Source organism: Amblyomma maculatum, chromosome 1 (genome assembly GCF_055883805.1).
Source record: "Amblyomma maculatum isolate TAMU_Amacu chromosome 1, ASM5588380v1, whole genome shotgun sequence".
NCBI classification, from domain to species: domain Eukaryota; kingdom Metazoa; phylum Arthropoda; class Arachnida; order Ixodida; family Ixodidae; genus Amblyomma; species Amblyomma maculatum.
The window spans coordinates 472692493-472712185 of record NC_139344.1 but is presented as its reverse complement, the minus strand read 5'-3'; the positions used below and the strand labels follow the sequence as shown (position 1 = coordinate 472712185).

The 19693-nt window shown below is 47.2% G+C and overlaps 1 protein-coding gene across 5 annotated transcripts in view; it reads left to right on the top strand.

The window, feature by feature from the left end:
* The window catches only part of Scm (Polycomb protein Scm), a 200311-nt gene that overhangs the window by 102537 nt on the left and 78081 nt on the right, over nucleotides 1-19693 (top strand). For all 5 annotated transcript variants that reach the window (XM_084605586.1, XM_084605580.1, XM_084605569.1 and 2 more), the window contains one exon: nucleotides 10663-10998. In XM_084605586.1, the coding sequence (XP_084461712.1) occupies nucleotides 10663-10998 (336 nt within the window). The remainder of the gene's footprint in view (nucleotides 1-10662; nucleotides 10999-19693) is intronic.

The window sequence follows — 19693 nt, the reverse complement described above, 5'->3', positions numbered from 1 at the left end:
CAAGTTGTTCTTCGTTCTCCATAGCAATTGGTGCATGCCAACCATGACGACCAAATGAAATCCATCTCCTTCCTTTCCACTAACATAAGGAGCGTGCTGCCGAAACGTGATATCCTTGCTAACTTTATTGATTCATCAGATTCTAATGTCATAGCATTAACTGAGACATGGCTGCATTCATCTATAGATGATTCAGAAATGTTTCCCTCCCACCCTGACTTCCAAGTTTTTCGTGCCGACCGCGACAGCAGACGCGGCGGCGGTGTTTTTATCGCTACTCATCCTGATTTGAATCGCCACCAAATAACCATTTATAATTCTTTAGAAATCGTGTTCGTTTGCTGCAGAGCTTCACACCCCCATATCATTCTTGGCGCATGCTATCGCCCACCTGATCACGACAGCTCGTTCGTGTCCCAATTCCATGACGCACTTCACTCTGTACTATCCTTGTATCCGCATTCCCCAATCAATATATTCGGCGATTTTAACTTCCCTGGTATTACTTGGCCTGACATCACCCTCACCATTTCGAAGGATAATACTGAAAGTGACTTTATTAACACGTGCCTAACATTTTCACTATCCCAGATCGTTGACTCAGCAACTAGGCATTCCCGTCATTCAGCTAACATCCTGGATCTCGTACTTACAACTCATCCTGATAGAATTCCTCCTCTGTCATACCTAGACGAAGTTAGCGATCATAAAGTAATCCATGGAATATTCCTAACCAAACTTAACCGGGCAGCCAAAACCAATAAGAAACTCACATTATACGACAAAGGTAACTATCGAGATTTCAATGAAGAACTAACAAGGTTTTGGGAATTCTTATCTCTTGATTTTTATTTGCGATCTGTAGAGCAAAACTGGTCAATGTTTAAATCTAAAATGCATGAACTACTCAATACCTTTATTCCAACCATAAGCATTAGCGAGCCTAGTTCCTCCCGTTGGTTTAATTCTACACTTAGGCGTCTTAAAAACAAGAAGAATCGACAATTCCGTGCAGCCAAACACACCAACAGTCCACAAGCTTGGCAGAAATACCAAGATACATCCAAACTATATAACTCAGAGGTTACTAAATCTAAACGCTCTTTTTATGAATCCACCCTGCCTAACTTACTTCGCACTAATCAAAAGCAATTCCGGAATGCAATTAATCCCAAAGATAACGATAAGCCTTTATCATTAATGGATAAGGAAGGACAGCCTGTCCCCAATGAAAAGGTAGCGGAAATACTCAATCTAACCTTTTCCTCCGTTTTCACAAGAGAGCCAGACGATAACCTTCCACTTGTTTCCTTGTATAATCATCACATCTTGCCAGATACAGTGAAACCTCGTTATAACGAACAGTTAAAAAATCGGAAAATAGTTTGCACTATCCATAATTCGTAATATAAAATTTCGTAGAAACTCCATGCAAGAGCAGCAAAATTCAATCAGAGAAGGCACAGCAACTCGGAGGGTGCCTTCTTGGGTCATGTCCGTTTATTTACACTCAAAGAACTGCGTTATTGCGGCCTGCTTTTTTGTGTTGATCGCATTCCGTATCACGCCCTGTTCCACAGTTTGCGAACGCTCAACAAGGGCAAACCCACTGTAGTGGCGGCACAGTAAATCCAATGCAGCAAGTGCTTCTTGTGAAGTCTGAATGTTCTCATCGTTTGCACGGTCAGCCTGAGCTTCGTCTGCGGGATGTTAAGAAACTTCCACAGTGATTTCGGCGTGATTGTAGGCGGCGATGTCGTCGCCGCCTACAAAGTCTTCTACAGTCATTGTTGCGGGCATGTCACCTCATCGAGCTCCGCTCTGCTTCTGCTTCGTCCCCATCGTCACCTGATGCGTGGGCCTCTGCTGGAACAAAACCTGCGTGCCGAAAGCAGTTGGCAATCGTTTCGCCTTTCATGCTGTCCCATGCCACTTTAATGCTCCCAGCAAGTCGATCTTCAAGTCCTGCTTCATAAGAAGCTTCACGAGAAGTGTGTCAATCAGTCTCCTCTTGTAAACTGCCTTTATCTTGAGCTTGGTCTTTAACATCAGTTCTGCTCTTTTTTTCACGTTCACCGCCATCACAGCACTACGTACACCCGCGCACCAGACTCGACACGACGACCGACGCAGCCTCCGCCGAACGCTACGACGGCCACGCCGCTGCTAACACTAAAACCAAAAAATGCGAAAGGCGCAAAAACCAAAAGAGCAAGTTGTTTCCTTCCTCCATGCAAAAAGGCAAAAAACAACATTCGACCGTGCCGCTGCTGAAGTGGCGCTGTCGGCGATTGTGAGATGCAAACAATATTTTATGGCCTCCGAGATTACCTCCGTGCGCGCAAACAGGCGCGAGGGGGTAATCTCGGAGGCTATAGATTCCTTCGGCTGTCAACTCCCAATGCCGTCGTGGCATCTGTGGTGCTGTCAGCGCCTGTGAGGTAATCCTGAACGTTTGCTGCGCCGCATAACACACATGTAGTGCAACGAAGCCTGCCTCCTGCTATTAAAGGGAATTAGTGCTTGGCGTCGCGAAGTTCGTAATATCCGTTTTCTGCCGAACCGCGTTCGCTATGGGAAGTTAAAAATACATGTGTTTGACAAAAATATTTCGGAAGAGTTTGCTATATTCAGTAATTCGTTATATGTGTGTTCGTTATATCGAGGTTTGACTGTGTCACATTTGCATCCCATGGAATCTTGAAACTAATCAAATCTTTAAAATTGACGTCATCAGCTGGCATCGACGGCATCAATGCTAAAGTGCTCAAAAACACAAAAAAGAAATCACCAGTATTATTTTGTCTCATATTTTTCAGCAGTCATTGACATCCGGCATCGTCCCTCATGATTGGAAAGTGGGTAAGATTGTTCCAGTTCCTAAGCCAGGTCCTACTAACTACCGGCCCATATCACTAACTAGCGTCTGTTCGAAAATCATGGAACCCATTATTTACTCGCATATCACAAGTTTTCTTACATCTGTCAAGTTCTTTCACCATAACCAGCACGGATTTCAAAAAGGACTTTCATGCAAAACCCAACTCGCACTATTTCTTCACGATATAAGTATTAACGTAGACCTTAACATACCGGTTGACGCCCTCTTCATCGACTTCGAGAAGGCTTTTGACAAAGTCCCTCACAAACTGCTACTACTGAAACTTTCGCAACTAAACCTTAACCCGCTTGTCTTCAACTGGATTCAGGATTTTCTCGCTAACCGTCAGCAATTTGTAGAGGCCAACCATACAACTTCTACGCTACCTAACATACTCTTTGGTGTGCTGCAAGGCACAGTCTTCGGCCCCCTCCTTTTCTTAATTTACATCAATGACTTACCTAATAATATTTCATCAAAAATTCGCTTATTTGCGGACGATTGTGTGATTTACCGTTCTATTAACAGCTCTGCAGATAACGATATTCTTCAGTCAGATTTACAAATTTTGGAAGAGTGGTGTCGTAGATGGCTTATGGCCTTAAACACTAACAAAACTGTGCTTGCTTCTTTCCACAGACGACAAAATTACCCTACCCCAAATTATCTTCTGAACGGTTCCAGTGTCTCATTCCTCAACTGCATTAAATATCTTGGTGTTCATATCTCGGGTACCCTTAATTGGTCCACACACATTGCGCGCATAATTAGCAATGCTAATAGAACTTTCGGCTATCTTCATCGTAATTTACGCCTGGCTTCACCAGCGGTTAAATTACTGGTTTATAAAACATTAATTCGGCCAAAATTAGAGTATGCATCTGCCATCTGAGACCCCGCTCAACTTAACCTAACTAAATCCATAGAACTCGCTCAAATCCGTGCCGTTCGATTCATCTACTCAAATTACTTGTACTCCACCAGTGTTACTTGTCTAAAAAAATAATGCACAGGGGTGGAAGTGCTGCTCCATTCTGCTCCAAACTGCTTTCCCTGCTCCAAAATGCAATATTGCTTCAAAACTGCTCCAAGCTGGCTGTTTTGATGTTCTGCCACCAAAATTAGCAGAACACTGGTACAATGTCATTGCACCCGTGGCAAAGGTATCTTGCACTGGGCTTAATACAAATGAAATTTTCATAAGGGAAGGAAGCGTGGGGCATGTATTTGCTCGCGAGTAAATTTAGTATGAGCCACCGGCGATTGAAGATAACTGAAAAAAAATGCACTGTGCACGTGATATAGCACCTCCTTCCAGCCTTTTGAATTGCCGGTGGAGAGGAAAGCAACAGCAGCAAGCGAAGCAGATAGCGCAAACTACAGTGAGCCAATTAGGAAACTTGTACGACTGCAATAACTGCGTGAGTTGCTCTAATGATTCTGGTGTGAAAACAAGACTTCGCCATTGAGCCTCTTTGTCAATGACAAGCTTGTCAGGCCTACGGAAGACAAAACCATACTTGAATCTTTATGCGTTGGTATGCCAAGTTGCCAGTCACTAGGAACCTTCTCAAGAGTGTTGGAAAGCCATACAGGGCCTATGCCAAGAAGTTAAAAATGAGCCCCAGCATTGCTCAAGCAAAGAATGATGAAGAATGATGGCAGGAGACAGTGAAGTAGAAAGTGCCGAAGGATAAAAAAGCCACCCTTCACTGCTGTCTTTCTTTCCTGGAGGCTCGGGAACTTATCAGCGCGTGCATAAGATCAAAATGGATGTGCGCAAGATAGAGCAGAAATGTCGTGCTCATTAATCAGAGCTCCAAATTAGTGGCACTGCTTGAGCAGTTCGAAGTGGTAGACATCGACATTTGAATTTGTCAAGTCAAAATAGGCAAATGCTTTATGTCACGCTCGGTGTTCAGTTATGAAATGCACCAGGAAACATTCCTTTTGCTGCTAGTCTGTTCCACGTTAGTTGACCATTTGTCCTGTCAGAGATGAGTTGGAAAGGCATTGAAAGGGCAGCGATGGAAGGAGAAGTCGCGTCGTGGGCTCGATCAGTGAGCTGGGCGAGGCGGTCAAGGGTCAAGTCCCCCGCAGTAGCCAAGATGAGGCGGGTGGACTGCGGCAAGCATTGAAGGAAGAGATGCCTCAACAGTGCGCCATTCGAGTCGGCGTTACTTTCGCCCAGGAGCTGCCGCATGCCAGTGAGTAGCTGGGAGGGGCGGCGGTCTTCAAGCTCTTCGTAGGTGAGCAGCTGGGGAGGCACGCACTTCTGCACGCCGTGGTGTGGTCCAGAAGGCCCTGCTTTAGTCGCTGGTACGGGGCATCGCTTAAGGGTCCAGCGATAATGTTCGCCATCTCTTGAGCCACTTCAGGAGGCAGGTTGGAAAGTAAATGACGAAACCGAGATTCCTCCGAGGGGATGTGGTGCAGGTGGACGATGGCTTCCACTTGGGCGAACCAGATCTGCGGACACTTGGGCCAGAATGTTGGTAGGCGGAGCTTGAGAGCTGCGACGTCCCGTTGGCGCAAGAGCGTCAGGCGGAAGGTCGCCTGAGGGCGGTAGGTTGCTGGGGTCTATCATTTTTAGAGTCACCACTCTTGCGAATTTGCAGGGTCGCAGCGGAGCACTAGAGCAAGATGACTAGCGTGGCAGGCTTCTCATTCTGAACAGCCCATGTCGTGCTTGTACGTGCTCAGAGTACGCGCTGTACATCTTTATTTTCCTCTAACACGAGCTAGTAACGCTGATCTCAGCGCCTCCGCTTTATAGTGTCGGCGGGCGCTATAAGAGCAAGCAACCTCCACCACAGCCGCAGCCCCCTAACCTCTGGCCATTGTGCCAGTCATGATGCCAGGTTGGCCTCACCCATTCTTTCATGATTTTAACTGGTTTTCCCTCTGCTTTGGCGGTGCACAGCCTTGTGACTAAACCTCAATCGTGGGTTTCTGTTCTGTTCCACTTTCTGTGGCCATGTTCCAGATGCTAGGCCACCTAGAGATGTCAGAGCCTACTCTCATTCAAATTTGCCACCTTTTTTGATGTATATATATGTAGGCTTCTGTGGAGCTTGGCTAGACCAAGTACAGTGAAAGCTCGTTAATTCGAATTTCACGGGGATGCTTAACGAGTTCAAATTAAGCCGAATTCGAAATAATGAGAGGCATGGAAAAAAGAACCAGAATTGAGACTGGGTTGCTCTTATATTCGGGGCAATGCAGCGGAAGGTACGAGCGCGAGCCGCCAGCCTCCACAAGCGTGCTCTTCGCATGCGGTCACGAGCCAGAAACGCAGGCTGAATTGGCGGTGCGCGCTCGTACCTTCCACTGCACTACCATAAAGAGTAAAGTTCTCTAGTATAGAAAACACTTGCAACTCACTTTATTTATTGACGAAAATAATCAGTGATCACTTTCTGCTTTTTTTCTTTGAAAACAATGTTCATCACTTTGCTTTCCAAAGTGCGAAAGTAACGCAGAGCATCATCTTCGCCCTCCTCGAAACTGAAAAATAGGCGCGCGACACCGATCGCCTCTATCACTTGCGAAGGAGAGGGTCGCACTGGCGCCTCTCCTTCGTCCTTTTCATCATCGTCGACGGCAGGTTCTTCGCCTGTTACCTTCGCGATGATGTCCTCGTCTCTTAAAGCACCACACACCACTGCACAGCTGTCTGCGTCGATGTAGTCATCGAAGCTTAAGTCTTCTAGCGCATCACGCAAACCTGCGGGGATGACTTTCTGCTGACTAGGCTCATAAGCTGCTTCCGTGCATGGGCCCTCATCGGCCACACTGAAGCCGCAGTGCCGGAAACAGAAACTGTTGCTACCGAGACCTGATCCCAGGCACGCACTAACATATGCAAGGCTGTGAGGAGCGTCACAGTGTAATCCTTCATGCCCGAGCACAGAACCATGCGTTCCAACATGTGGCGCCTGTAGAATGACTTCACATTCTTAATGACGCCCTAGCCGATCGGTTGCAGGGCTGCAGTTGTGTTCGCTGGGAGAAAGACGAGCTTTATAGCCTTGAGATCCACATCAACCGTGTGTGCGGAACTGTTGTCCACAATCAAAAGAACCGTTCTTCCGCTCATTTCAAACTTACGGTCAAGCTTGATCAGCCACTGCCTGAATATTTCTCGCGTCATCCACGCTTTGCGATTAGCGGTGTATTCCACCGGCAGTGTGCGGATGTTCTTGAAGCAGCGAGGCTTATGACAAGGAGGGGCAGTTTCTCATATTTGCTGCAACCAAGACGGTTACGCGCTCCTTACTATGCTTCCCGCTTGCACAGCTGTCTCCCTTGTAAGTCATCGTCTTACTTGGTAGCAGCCTGTAGAATAGCGCGGTTTCGTCCGCGTTGAAGATATCATGCGGCGAATAGGCTTCGAGGTACTTCTGCAAAGCACCCATTGGCCATGTCATGCACGTTTCGCTGATCACATCTTTGCTTTCGCCCGACAAAGTGCAAAACATGATCTTGTGCTTGTCCCGAAAGCGATGAAGCCAGCCTTCTGAAGCATTGAAATCTTTGATGTGAAGGCGAAGCGAGAAGTCTTCCGCCTTCGCCATGACCATCGGGCCACTCAGTGGAATGTCGTGGCTTCTCATTTCCTTCATCCAGCTGACCATCGCATGCTCTAATTCCGGGTGCTTCGCGGGCCTAAGTCTCTTGCGACTGCTGGCGAAAACTTCATTTTCGTACGCATCCTCAATCGTTCTCTTATTTTTTATGTAAGTTGAGAGTGTGCTTTTAGGGATGCAATGCTTCTTAGCAATTTCCAATTTGCTTGCCTTTCCGGCATCCACTTCACGAAGGATTTCCACCTTTTCCTTCAGCGTTTTCGCGCTATATCCTTTGCCGCGAAAGCACATTGCGAAAGGCACAACGGTCGAGCCCACCTAGCGACACAGCACAAACATACGCGCGGCGCACAACATGTGAAAGAACAACCGCGATGCCTCGCTGATCTTGCCCCGCTCATCCGGGCACTACGCTGATGGTGATGACGGTGGGTGCGCTGGATTGGATTGGATCGGAGCGTTCATGCCACCTTCGTTGCACCAAGAAAGCTTGTAGTGCAGTCTGAAGTACCACCCTCGTGGTGGCGTGCAGTTAGAATTATCGATGGAGGTGCCGATGTGTGCGTGAAATAACAAGTAAACCCATAGACTCCTATGCAGCTTGGCCGGACCGTAACGGTCAGTTCGAATTAACGAGGTGCGAATTAACGAGCTTTCACTGTAATGCTGTTCCAATTACTAGCATTCGAATTAATGAGCTTTCACTGTAGTGGCATCTGCAACAAAATGAAAAATTGATGCGATTTATGTACTTTTCTTTTTTGGCCAGTGATGACAGTGAGTCAGTTCCTTTGCATTTTTAAGTTGCAGTTTTTTTCGTTTACATTTATTTTTGTTTAAGTTTTGCTTCTTCTATGTCATCATCACTACTCTACAGCAGAGCCAGCACACCGGTTAACATTACTCGAAGGTTGTCACCCCAGGCAGTAGTAATTCTCTTGATGAGTTGTCTGAAAGGCTAAAACATATCCAGGACCTCTTAGGCAGTAAGCTCACGATTTACTAAACATCTGCTGCATATATCTGAGTAAGTTGAAAAAGCAGAGCAGCAGTCGCTGCATAAACGAACATTACCTGTGAGCCTAAATCTCATTCAGGACTGCCGCCAAAATATAGTTTAGAAAAGTAATAGTGCTATAATTTCAATGTGCCAAACATTTGTATGCATGTTTCTAATCATATCAGGAGCATGCAGAGCACAAAATTAAATTACTGTGAATTGGGAAAACCTCGCTGCTTTATTCGAAAATTGCCATCTGGAATTAGTTTTTAACTTAAGGTGGGAAAAAAATGGCAATGTCACCTTGGAAAAGTAAATTCCACAAATGTGAAATATTTTTATTCGCCCCCTTCGGAAATGCAGCCACTGGATATCACTTCAAATTTGGTCCCAGGAGTTGGGAAAATGACTGCCTCATTCACAGCCACAGGTTGGGTGTTATGTCCTACTGTCTTTTAACAAGTTATAACCAGGAGAAAGATAGGGTAAATGTATGGCAGATTTTTATTCCTTGCAGTTTTGACTGTCATGAACCCAAAACATGTCAGTGAGGTTTTCTCTTGAACACATGTTAGCCAGGCTCTTGAGTTACTGAATGTTAGGTTGTCAGCTGCAAAACGGTGCATGTCCTTTCTCAGTTCCTGCAAGCTTCAGATTTTCTTAACCAATGCGATACTGTCGAACCCAGATATATCGAACTCGAAGGGAATCGCGAAATAGTTCAAGGTATAGATAAGTTGATATACAGAAATCGGCTTAAAACGCCACTTGCGATCGTGAAAAATGATGCTGTATTTGTCGTGTAATCAACCCACTCGCATAATGACCCCACTCCCCACCTTTGCCCCCGAGAATTTAAAAAAAAGAAAGTGTTTGGTGGCATATCTCACCGTTTCATCCATTGCATCCACAGCTCATTTAATGGCAGCGCGCCAAGATGCTACGCAGCGCTAACGTCACAGCGTGTTTATCTTTTGACTATGCTTATGATAGATCCTGTGGTGGCAGGGAGCGAACTTGGCAGAGTGCCCGTGATTGCTTGATTGCACAAGCCTGATTCGATTATCACGCCGCACTTGGGGCAGGCGTAGTCCACTGCCAAAAAATCATTGGAAAGCATGATAGCTACAAATGCCATTTGAAGCGAACAATGCTAAAAGTTGGTGTCATGATTGCAGCTGACCGCGTGCTTTTGTTGATTCATAGATGTGGAATGGACGACTCGCAAAAAAAAAATGCCTGCCGCTTCTTAACGTCCACAGCCACCATATCTCACGCTGCGCCGCACGTTCAGAACAAGTAAGGACGACTCTTGCAAAAGAAAAAACATTCCTGCTTCTTAACGTCCGCAACTGCCATAGCATACGCTACGCCGCACGTTCAGCACGACGGCAAGAATGAACGACTCTCGCAAAAAAAAGAAAAAGAAAGAACTAAGAACTGCCGTTTTCTAGCATTCGCAGCCGCCATAGCTTGCTCATGTTCAGCAGACAACACGAGATGCGCATCGTACCTCAGCCGCTGAGCGCAGAGCGTTCACAACACACACTGGAGAAAGCGTTTGCCACGAGCTGAGCTGACTTCTCCGCGCATGCGTAGTGCGTGCTGCTGCGAACGAAGACCGAGAAAGAAAAAGGAAGGGGAGAGATAAAGCCCAGCAGAAGAGTGGGCACATCCTTGCGCTTAGCTATATCGCGTTTTCTCCCTCTTCTGAACATCAGGGTTTCATTGGTTCCCTCTTGTTCCGTCACGCATATGGCTTTGCAAACGTCACTTGCTGGCGCTCGGCAGCGATAACCATAGATGCGCGCCTTTGGGGAAAGGGCGCGACCTTGCCCTAGACTAGTCGTCGCCGAACTGTGTCCTCTCATTACTTTGGCGCCTGGCCTGAAAACCTGACTCGGAAAACGGCCAAGGGTGATGCGATCGTCTTTGGGAAAGGCACACCGTCCAATGCGTGGTACGTAGTTCGATATATTGAATGACCTGTGAAATTGAGTTCGATATACGACGCAGCTTTCCTATACTTTTAATGGGATTTTCAAGGGGATATTCCGTGAGTTCGATATAACCAAAGTTCCATATATCCGGGTTTGACTGTATCTGAAAGTATGCTTGTGGTGATGTACTTATGAGAAGAGCTGACACAGCATTCAAGAGTTGACATGTGTGTGCTTGGCCTCCTGTTGCAGGTGCAAAGTACAAGGCTCGTCCAGGCAGTGCGGGAACTGCTGTGGTGGCCACAGCCACCCTTGGTTCTCCCAGCATCCCACCACCTCCTCGTGTGCCTTCCCCGCGCAACTCTACTCCGTCGGTGCCATCTGGCAGCACTTCTTCCACTGCTCCTACTGCACCAGCTACCACGGTGACCCGAGCTCGAACTGCCCTCTCGTCAGGCACCACTGGTGGCAGCAGCAGTGGCACCGCAAGCGAAGCACCACGGGAGCAGGTGAAGCGGGTCAAGTCACCGCATGTGCTCGTTACCGAGCCAGACACCAGCACTGTGGCTGCCAAGCAGAATCCCACAGGTAGGGGCACAGGAATCATCGAGAGATTTTTTCTTCTTTTGTAATCTTGGCAGGTGATTAACAAAGAGGCAGCTATCTTGTTTTTAACTTTCCTGTTCGTGGGAAAAGGGGTGGTTTTTGGGGGTGTCATTAATATTTTTTTTCTTTAAAAGGGAATGCGACCTTTGAAAACCGAAAAATCACGAAACAGTCGATTTTCGGAAGATTATATATTCCGGCAGTATGTCTTATGAACTACCCTTTCTGTAATTATCAATGCCCAACTCGCCGTAGAAATACTTGAAATTAATTATATAACCAGCGGCGGCAGCAGCGAGCAAGCGCCGAAAAGTTCCAAACTTTACATGCGCACCCTTCCTCTCCCGCTGAATTGAGTGCCTGCCGCCATCTTAGTCTTGTTTTGTGTGAGAATTCTTGCGCTTTCTTTTCCACCCTCGCCGGCGGCAGCGCGGTCGAGGCGTGGGTTGCTTCCGATTGGGAGCCTCGCGGCGGCTTTCAAGTTTCCCGCGCTCGAATTCAAGGCTGCAAATGGGCAAAGCGGGCACTCCGCGAGAACGCGGGGGATCGGGCGACTCGACTGTTATTGGCTACTGCGCCCGCTGATGCGTCGGTTTCTGCCGGCTACTTCCCCGCGTCGTCTGCTCCGGCTCTTTGCTGCCTTTGTTTCCTGTCTTTGTACTTCGTGCATTCTGTTCGCCATTTTTGCAATTACTGGATTTACGATCTCTCGCCGTGCCCTCTGAACAGTTTCGAGCAACGTGTTAAATGTTGCGTGGTCGCTCACGATGCCTCAAGATGCGACCCGCATTCAATGCACGAAAGCGAAGGCCATCCTTATGGCGAGGCGCGCCGTTGATGACTGCATCGACGCCTGCGGCGTTTTAGTATCTGTTACAGTGAAATTTAGAAAGCAAGGAAATTAAAAAAAAAGCCCCTAGTCTTGCCCCGAGATACCTATCCAGAAATTACCTCAATGAATTTCACAATGCCAACACATTCCATAAATTCTACAGGCCTGGACCCATGTGACCCATATTATATACTTCTGTAACTTGCGAACCAGCGTACACAATTTTATGAAACTTAATAGTTACTGAAATTTTCATGCTATCAGCCTGCCCTAAAATTTTTATTGTGATATTTTGACGAATAAAAAATTAGTGTTCTCTCTACCTTCTATTGGCATTTTCTCATAATTACTTTTTTTGCCTAGTGTGGCTGCTTAGGACAGCCGTATCTCAAGAACTGCTTATCCGATTTTCATGAGGTCTCTTGTATACCATACCTTAATAACTTTCTGAGGGCAAGATAGTTTTCGTTTTTCAAGATATTGAGTCTGGAATTAATGACAAACAGTTAAAATTTGGTTTATCCAGGTCTGATTAATAACACTAATTTTGGGACTGTGCTAAACTTCTTCAGCGAGAAAAGTTGGAAAAAGGAAATTGTCTTGCCCTGGGGCAACTATCCAGGAATGACGATAACGAATTTCATAGTGCCAGCAGGTTTGCATATTCTCCAGGCCTGCCCCAAGGGACCTATGTAAACCATCTTGATATACAGTCGAACCCGGATATATCGAACTTGAAGGGGATCGCGAAAAAGTTCGATATATCGATAATTCGATATACAAAAATTGCCTTGTGACGGCACTTACGATGTGAAAAAACGATACCGTATTTGCCGCGTAATCAACCCACTCGCATAATGCACCCTCTCTCCACTTTTGCGCCCGAGAATTTGAAAAAAAAAAAAATGCTTTAAGGCCAGCTCGCTCACATGCAAGCGATTGAGCGATCTCAGCGACGAGCGGCAGCGACAGAGCGAAAAATTTCCAACTTGTTGGAACTGCGTCCCGCTCGCCGCTCGAGCCACTGCGGCAGCTCAAAACAAGGTTTCTGTGTGGCTGCGGCAGAAAATCGCGAGCGTTTTCGCTTGCATGCCGATGGCGCGCGTCACTCCGTTTCGGTCGTCGCATCCACAGCTCATTTCTTGGCAGCGTGCCAAGATGTTGCGCAGCGATAACATCAGGGCGCGTTTATCTTTTTATTATAGCTCCTCCGGTGGCGGGGAGTGAACTTGGCAGAGTGCCCATGATCGCTTGATTGCACAAGCCTGGTTAGACTTATCACACCGCGCTTGGGGCGGGCGTCATGATCGCAGCAGCTGACGGCCTGCTTCCCTTGTTTCATACATGCAAAGAAAAACGGCTCCCGCCAAAAAAAAAAAAATGCCTGCCGCTTCTTAACGTCCGCAGCCGCCATATCTTACGCTACGTCGCACGCACAGCGCAACGATAAGAAAGAATGACTCGCAAAAAAAAAAAAAATAATAATAATTAAAAAAAAAAAAAAGAGAGCTGCCGCTTCTTAACGTCCGCAGGCGCCATAGCCAGGTCAGCCGCCGCGCGCAGAGGCTTCTTAACACACGCTGGAGAAAGCGTCCCACGTCTGTCTGAAAACGGGCTGAGCTGGCTTGGCGCATGCGTAGCGCGTGCTGAAGGAGAGAGCTGGGCAAAAGAATGGGCACACCCACGCACATGGCTTCGAAACATCATGTGTTGGCGCGCGGGAAACGATAACTGCAGATGCGCGCGCCTTTGGCGAATGGGCGTGGCGCTGTCCAGAACTGTCCCTTCTCATTCCTTCCACGCGTGGCTTGAAAACGTCATGCGGCAAACGGCCAAGAGTGATGCGATCATCTTTGGGGAAGGCACACTTTCCAGTGCGTAGTGCGGAGTTCGATATATCGAACGATTGGCGAAATTGAGTTCGATATATGACGCGGCTTTCCTATACTTTTACATGGGATTTTCAAGGGGATATTCCGTGAGTTCGATATAACCAAAATTCGATATATCTGGGTTCGATATAACTGGGTTCGACTGTACTCCTCTAACTTTAGAATCAATCAGCCCAGCTCCATGAAACTTTGTAGTTCTTCAAATGTTTGTACAGTCAAACCCGGATATAATCGAACCTGGATATATAGAATTTTGGTTATATCGAACTCACGGAATATCCCCTTGAAGATCCCATGTAAAAGTATAGGAAAGCCGCGTCATATATCGAACTCAATTTCACCGGTCGTTCGATATATCGGACTCCGCACCACGCACTAGAAAGTGTGCCTTTCCCAAAGACGATCGATCACCCTCGGCCGTTTGGCTAGGGCAGCGCCGCGCCCATTCCTTAAAGGCGCTTGCATTTGCGGTTATCGTTTCCCGAGCGCCAGCACGTGACGTTTGCAAGCCATGTGCGTGAATGAACCAGAGAGAATCGGTGGGAACGAGAGGGGAAAAACGCGACAGAGCGAAGCGCACGGGTGTGCCCATTCTTTTGCCAAGCTATCTCTCTCCTTCCTCTTTCCCGGCCTTCGTTCTTAGTAGCACGCTATAGGCATGCGCCAAGCCAGCTCAGCCCGTTTTCAGACAGAACGTCGGACGCTTTCTCCAGCGTACTTGTGTTGCGAACCCTCTGCGCACGGCGGCTGACGCAAGGTCAATTGCTGACGTGGCTATGGCGCCTGCGGAAGTTAAGAAGCGGCAGATTTTTTTTTTTTTTTTTTTTTTTTGCGAGAGTTGACTATTTTTATCGTCGTGCTTTACGCGCGGCGTAGCGTATAAGATATAGCGTTATGAAGCGGCATTTCTTTTTTTTTTTTTTGCGGGAGTCGTTTATCCTTGCATGTATGAATCAACGAAAGCACGCGGTCAGCTGCGATCATGACACCGGCTTTTAGCATTTATCGCTTCAAACAGCATTTGCAGCTACGTTATCACGCTTTCCAATGATATTGTGGCAGTGGACTACACCCGCCCCAAGCGCGGCATGATAAATCGAACCAGGCTTGTGCAATCAAGCCATCACGGGCACTATGCCAAGTTCGCTCCCCGCCACTGCAGGAGCTATGAAAAGATAAACACGCCCCAACGTTATCGCTGCGCAGCATCTTGGCACGCTGCCAAGAAATGAGCTGTGGATGAGACAACCAAAACGGAGTGTGACATGCAAGCAAAAACACTGGAGATTTCTGTCGCAGCGACGCAGAAACCTTGTTTTGAGCTGCCGTGGTGGCTGAAACGGCAGAGGGACACAGTTCCAACAAGTTAGAAATTTTTTGCTCTGTCGCTGCCGCTCATCGCTGAGGTCGCTTAATGGCTTGCATGTGAGCGAGCTGGCCTTAACACTTTTTTTTTTTTTTTTTCAAATATCTCGAGTGCAAAAGGGGAGGGTGGGTTCATTATGCGAGTGAGTTTATTACGCGACAAATACGGTATCATTTTTTCGCATCGTAAGTGCCGTCCCAAGCCGATTTCTGTATATCGAATTATCGACATATCGAACTATTTCGCGATCCCCTTCGAGTTCGATATATCCGGGTTCGACTGTACTATGCGCCTACCCTGAAAATTTCAGTAGCGTGGTTTTTTGGGCTTGTTGGTACATGATTCCAATACACTATAGCGCAGCAAAAGACGAGGACACAAGAGACATACTGCACCAGCCAAAAGACGAGACACAGCAAAGAGGAGGACAGGACAAGGCTGGACTATCAACTGAATGTTAATGATAAGAAGAAAACAACGAAGACTCCTTCCGAAAAGCTCACACACAGCCCAACCGGTGGAATGACAGGAAATTGGGAAGAAGATGATGAAGAAGAAAAAAAATTCAAAGCCAATTCCAAGTCAAGGCCTAAGTAACGACTTTTCTAATAGATGAAATTCCTTACAATGAAGGCTAACCGACGCCTTAGCCACACACTTGTCCTCGGCTTTAGCAATGTAAAATGCTTCAACCAACTCTCGGCAGAGTTGATTACCATTGCTGTAAACTACACCCGTATTATTGAAGTCAGGCGCACAAAGGGACAGGTCATGCTCCGACTTACACTCTCGGGATTGCACATGTAGCGCAAGATTAGAACTCGCCTTCCCTCCCAGAGAATTGGAGTGCTCCGTCAGGCGCACATTTAGACATCTGCCTGTCTGCCCGTAGTAGCACCGGCCACAATTCAGCGGAACGTGGTAGACCACATTCTTTCTGCAGGTGGTGAACTTTTTCTTATGTGACAATGCACAACGACAACGGGCAGACAGGCAGATGTCTAAATGTGCGCCTGACGGAGCACTCCAATTCTCTGGGAGGGAAGGCGGGAATGCTGATTCCAAATATGTATTTAGATTTGAAATACCTCATCTAGACATGAAGATATGGCAAGATAATGTACCCCACATAGTGTCTTTTCTTACGGGCCATTACAGTATTTTCTTAATTAAAAAAACTGGTTTTAAAAATATGCTGTCATTTCCAAGGGCCTCCTGCACATCCTAAAGCTAAGGAAGTTTTCAAGAAGTCATTACATAGGTCATGAATGAATAACAAAGTTGGGGGAAAAAAAAAACAGTGTGGGAGTAATTAGTTTACATCTGATCTAATTGCTAGTCTATAAGACTTTATCAAAAATGGAAAGCTTTAGGATGTAGCTGACATTTTGCTGAAAAAAATACCAGGTTCAACAAAATCCATGCATGCAAACATTATGAAAAGTTCCGTAAGGCAAGGCTTTTTACCAGCCTTATACCAAATAAATCTGAGAAAACTGCAATCTGAGAAAACTGCATTCAAAGTTTTACTCGCTATGCCACTTTTGTTTACCAATCATATGGAAAAATAATGCTTTAGCATGCAGCCCAGTTATTGCTGAACACAATGACACCAAATTTACATAAATCTGTTCATGTAATGGCTGTGAAAGTCTATGTATGGCATTGGCACTTGTCAAAAAAAGACACTCAGAAAGTCACTTGCTACAGTCTCTGAACCTTACATCATTCACATAAGTCCTGGGCAGTAGTCTTGGGTTTTGTCAGGCCTGTGCCTCTTGGCCATCTTGTTCTTCACCTTTTCACTGTCTGTGTGATCCTTATCAGAACTGCACAGCCTCTGCTTATCTTTTTCAAGGCTCCTACGAATGAGGCACCTGCCAGGACTATAACCAAGCTGCACTGCAACAGCTCTGCTGGTTGCTGCCATTCCTTGATTGAAGCGAGAAATTGCTTCTGCAACAGCCCTTTGAACAGCCAGCAAAGGGTCATGCGTGTTTTTAGAGCATTGGCTCCAGATGACAGAGTGCAGGCACTCGATGGCATTCTGTGTCATGCCATCTTTGCAGCGCTCCAAGAGGGCCTCGTCGCCCAGCCTGGCAAAAGCTGGCTCAAGCGCAGTACGAACATGGCCTGGCAGAGGGTTTTTGTGTGGTGGCGGCTCCACCTGGTTTGCCAAAGCACGATTGAAGGCACACCATGAATCAACTCCTTGAGGACAGTAACTGTGATCTGGGGCTTCATCTGTTGAGGTCAGGTGCAACAGCATGGCTTGCACTGCCTTTTTCATGCCTGCGACGTCGTGGCTATGGCTCCGCAAGGCATACCCATAGTAATTGGTGATCTTTTTTATCTTCTCTTGGGTAAGGTGTCCCTTTCCACCAAAAGATTGCCCTTGTGCCTTCTTTTTCTCAACCAAGTTGTGAAGAGCCGTCCCCATCTGCTTGTGGACTTGGTTGAGGCAGTCCTTCTTTTCGGTGGATATATATTCATACACGCCTTCCTCGGTCAATGCATGAAATATGCGGCTATCACCATCCGAAAGTATGGTTGTGTACCGCAACCCATTTTTTTCCAAGGACCTATTGAATAAAATCATAACTGCTTCAGTCTCCATCCGTCCGGCATTGCAGTCAATGTTCTTCATACACTTGTGGTTCACAGCCCAGTCACCGTAACCATCGTCACTGGGATCAGGTGCCCCTTGGCACCCACGACAGTACCTCGAAAGCACAACATGGTCCAGTACAAGGCCACTGTACAGTTCTATAATGCAGCCAATTGCAATATTTGAATTGTGGCCATGGGTTTTCCATGTGCCATCAGATATCACTTCTACATTTCCTGTTAGGTTCAGGAAGTCTTTGTATAAGTCCTTCGCCACTTTGACACTTGCTGCTTCTGTAGCAGTAGCAACTGCCTGGCAAGCTTTCACCATGGTGTTCATGTGCCCCCTGAAAGTTTTGTGGTGAAGTCCTCAGTGGGAGAGGTTCATTGTTGCACAAAAATTCGCTAGAGCAGTCACTCCCTTCCCTATACTTTGTATGCCTTTCATCGCCCGCAGATTTACTTCAAAGGGTGTGATGCTAGATTTTCCGGGCACTCGTGGCGACGAAAAGTGCCGCTCGGCGAAATCGCAGTTCAAACATGTGAGCACTAACTTCACAGCTAAGCCATACTCTCTTCCGCTGCATTTCGCGAGTTGAACACTGGCCATCCCACACTTGCTGCAGCTTGTGGATGCAAATAGCTTCTTCAGTATGCTCATATCAACAATTATGTACTCAGTGCCGCGATCATCTACACTTACTGTGCTGACGTTCATCAGCTCGAACTTGTGGGAAGTCGCGGACTTCTTCTCCAATGACGCCTTGGCGTTATCTGCGTATTTTTCGCGTCCCGCGCACTCCGCCTCCGTGAAAAACACTGTGTCCAAATGTTAAGCACGCGAGTTCGGTATAGCCGCAACAGTCGGTGCTGAAGCGACGTGCGGAAACTCAGACTTCGTCGTTAGGCTTAGCTCAGCCGGCTGGGCCGCTTCCGACGACACGGAATTCGAAGTGACTCGCAGAGCATCAAAAGTTGATATTTTCGACGGGCTAAGTCCAGCCGCATCCACTGGCACCGCAGACACTTACGGTAACACCGAAGTTGACGCCGATCGGCCCAGTTTCGCCGAGCCGCATCTTGAGCACAACGTCTGGCTCGCCACTCTTCACGTTGTTCCTCTGACTCTGTAGCTGGCTGTCACTTCCTGGCTTCACACTGGCGAGCCGCCTTCTTCCTCTGCTTCTCAGACAGCATGACGAACTGTCTTACAAGCGCTGAAATGGCATGCCTTATACAGCGCAGCCTCCCCTCCTCTACTTACCGAAGGGAGAAGAGAGGCGAAGTGTCTTCAGTGGAAGACGACATCACCTGTTAGACCACGGCGCACCTAGTGGGAGAACCGCGAAACGCCCGGCGCGGCTACGAGCCACGCTACGCTGAAGAGCCAACTTGGTAGCCCATCTTCGCCTCGCTTATGACGTCATGCCGCCTGTTAGACAACAGCGCACCTAGTGGGTGAAGCGCGAAACACCTGGCGTGGCTACTAGCCATGCTACGCTGAAGAGCCGACTTGGTAGCCCAGCTCTCACGCTGGTATGACATCAGTAGTCACGTGATGTAAAGCGTAACTACCGGACCACACTACACTGAAGGCTCGAAACCTGGCGTAGTATTGCTTTCGCAATAAAAGAAATGAGAAAAGATGGTAAGGTTGTCTCAGTGTGCCTTAGTTCTTATCGCTGAATGTTATGCCGAATCCTTAGCAGTAGAAAAAGTAGTCAAGAACAACATTGAAGACAGTATCATTTACCGTATTCACTCGCATAATGATCGCACTCTTGAATGATCGCACCCCTGAATTTTGAGGTCAAAATTCCATTTTTTAAATTCCCCGCGTAATGATCGCACCCCGAACATGGAGCCGCCTGGTGGTTGATCTGCAGTCATCCCAGAGCGAATGCATTCCGACGAGTTTCCAACCTAGTCTAGTAACGTTGGAGTTCCCATGATTCCATGCTTTGCGGCGTTCGCCATTTT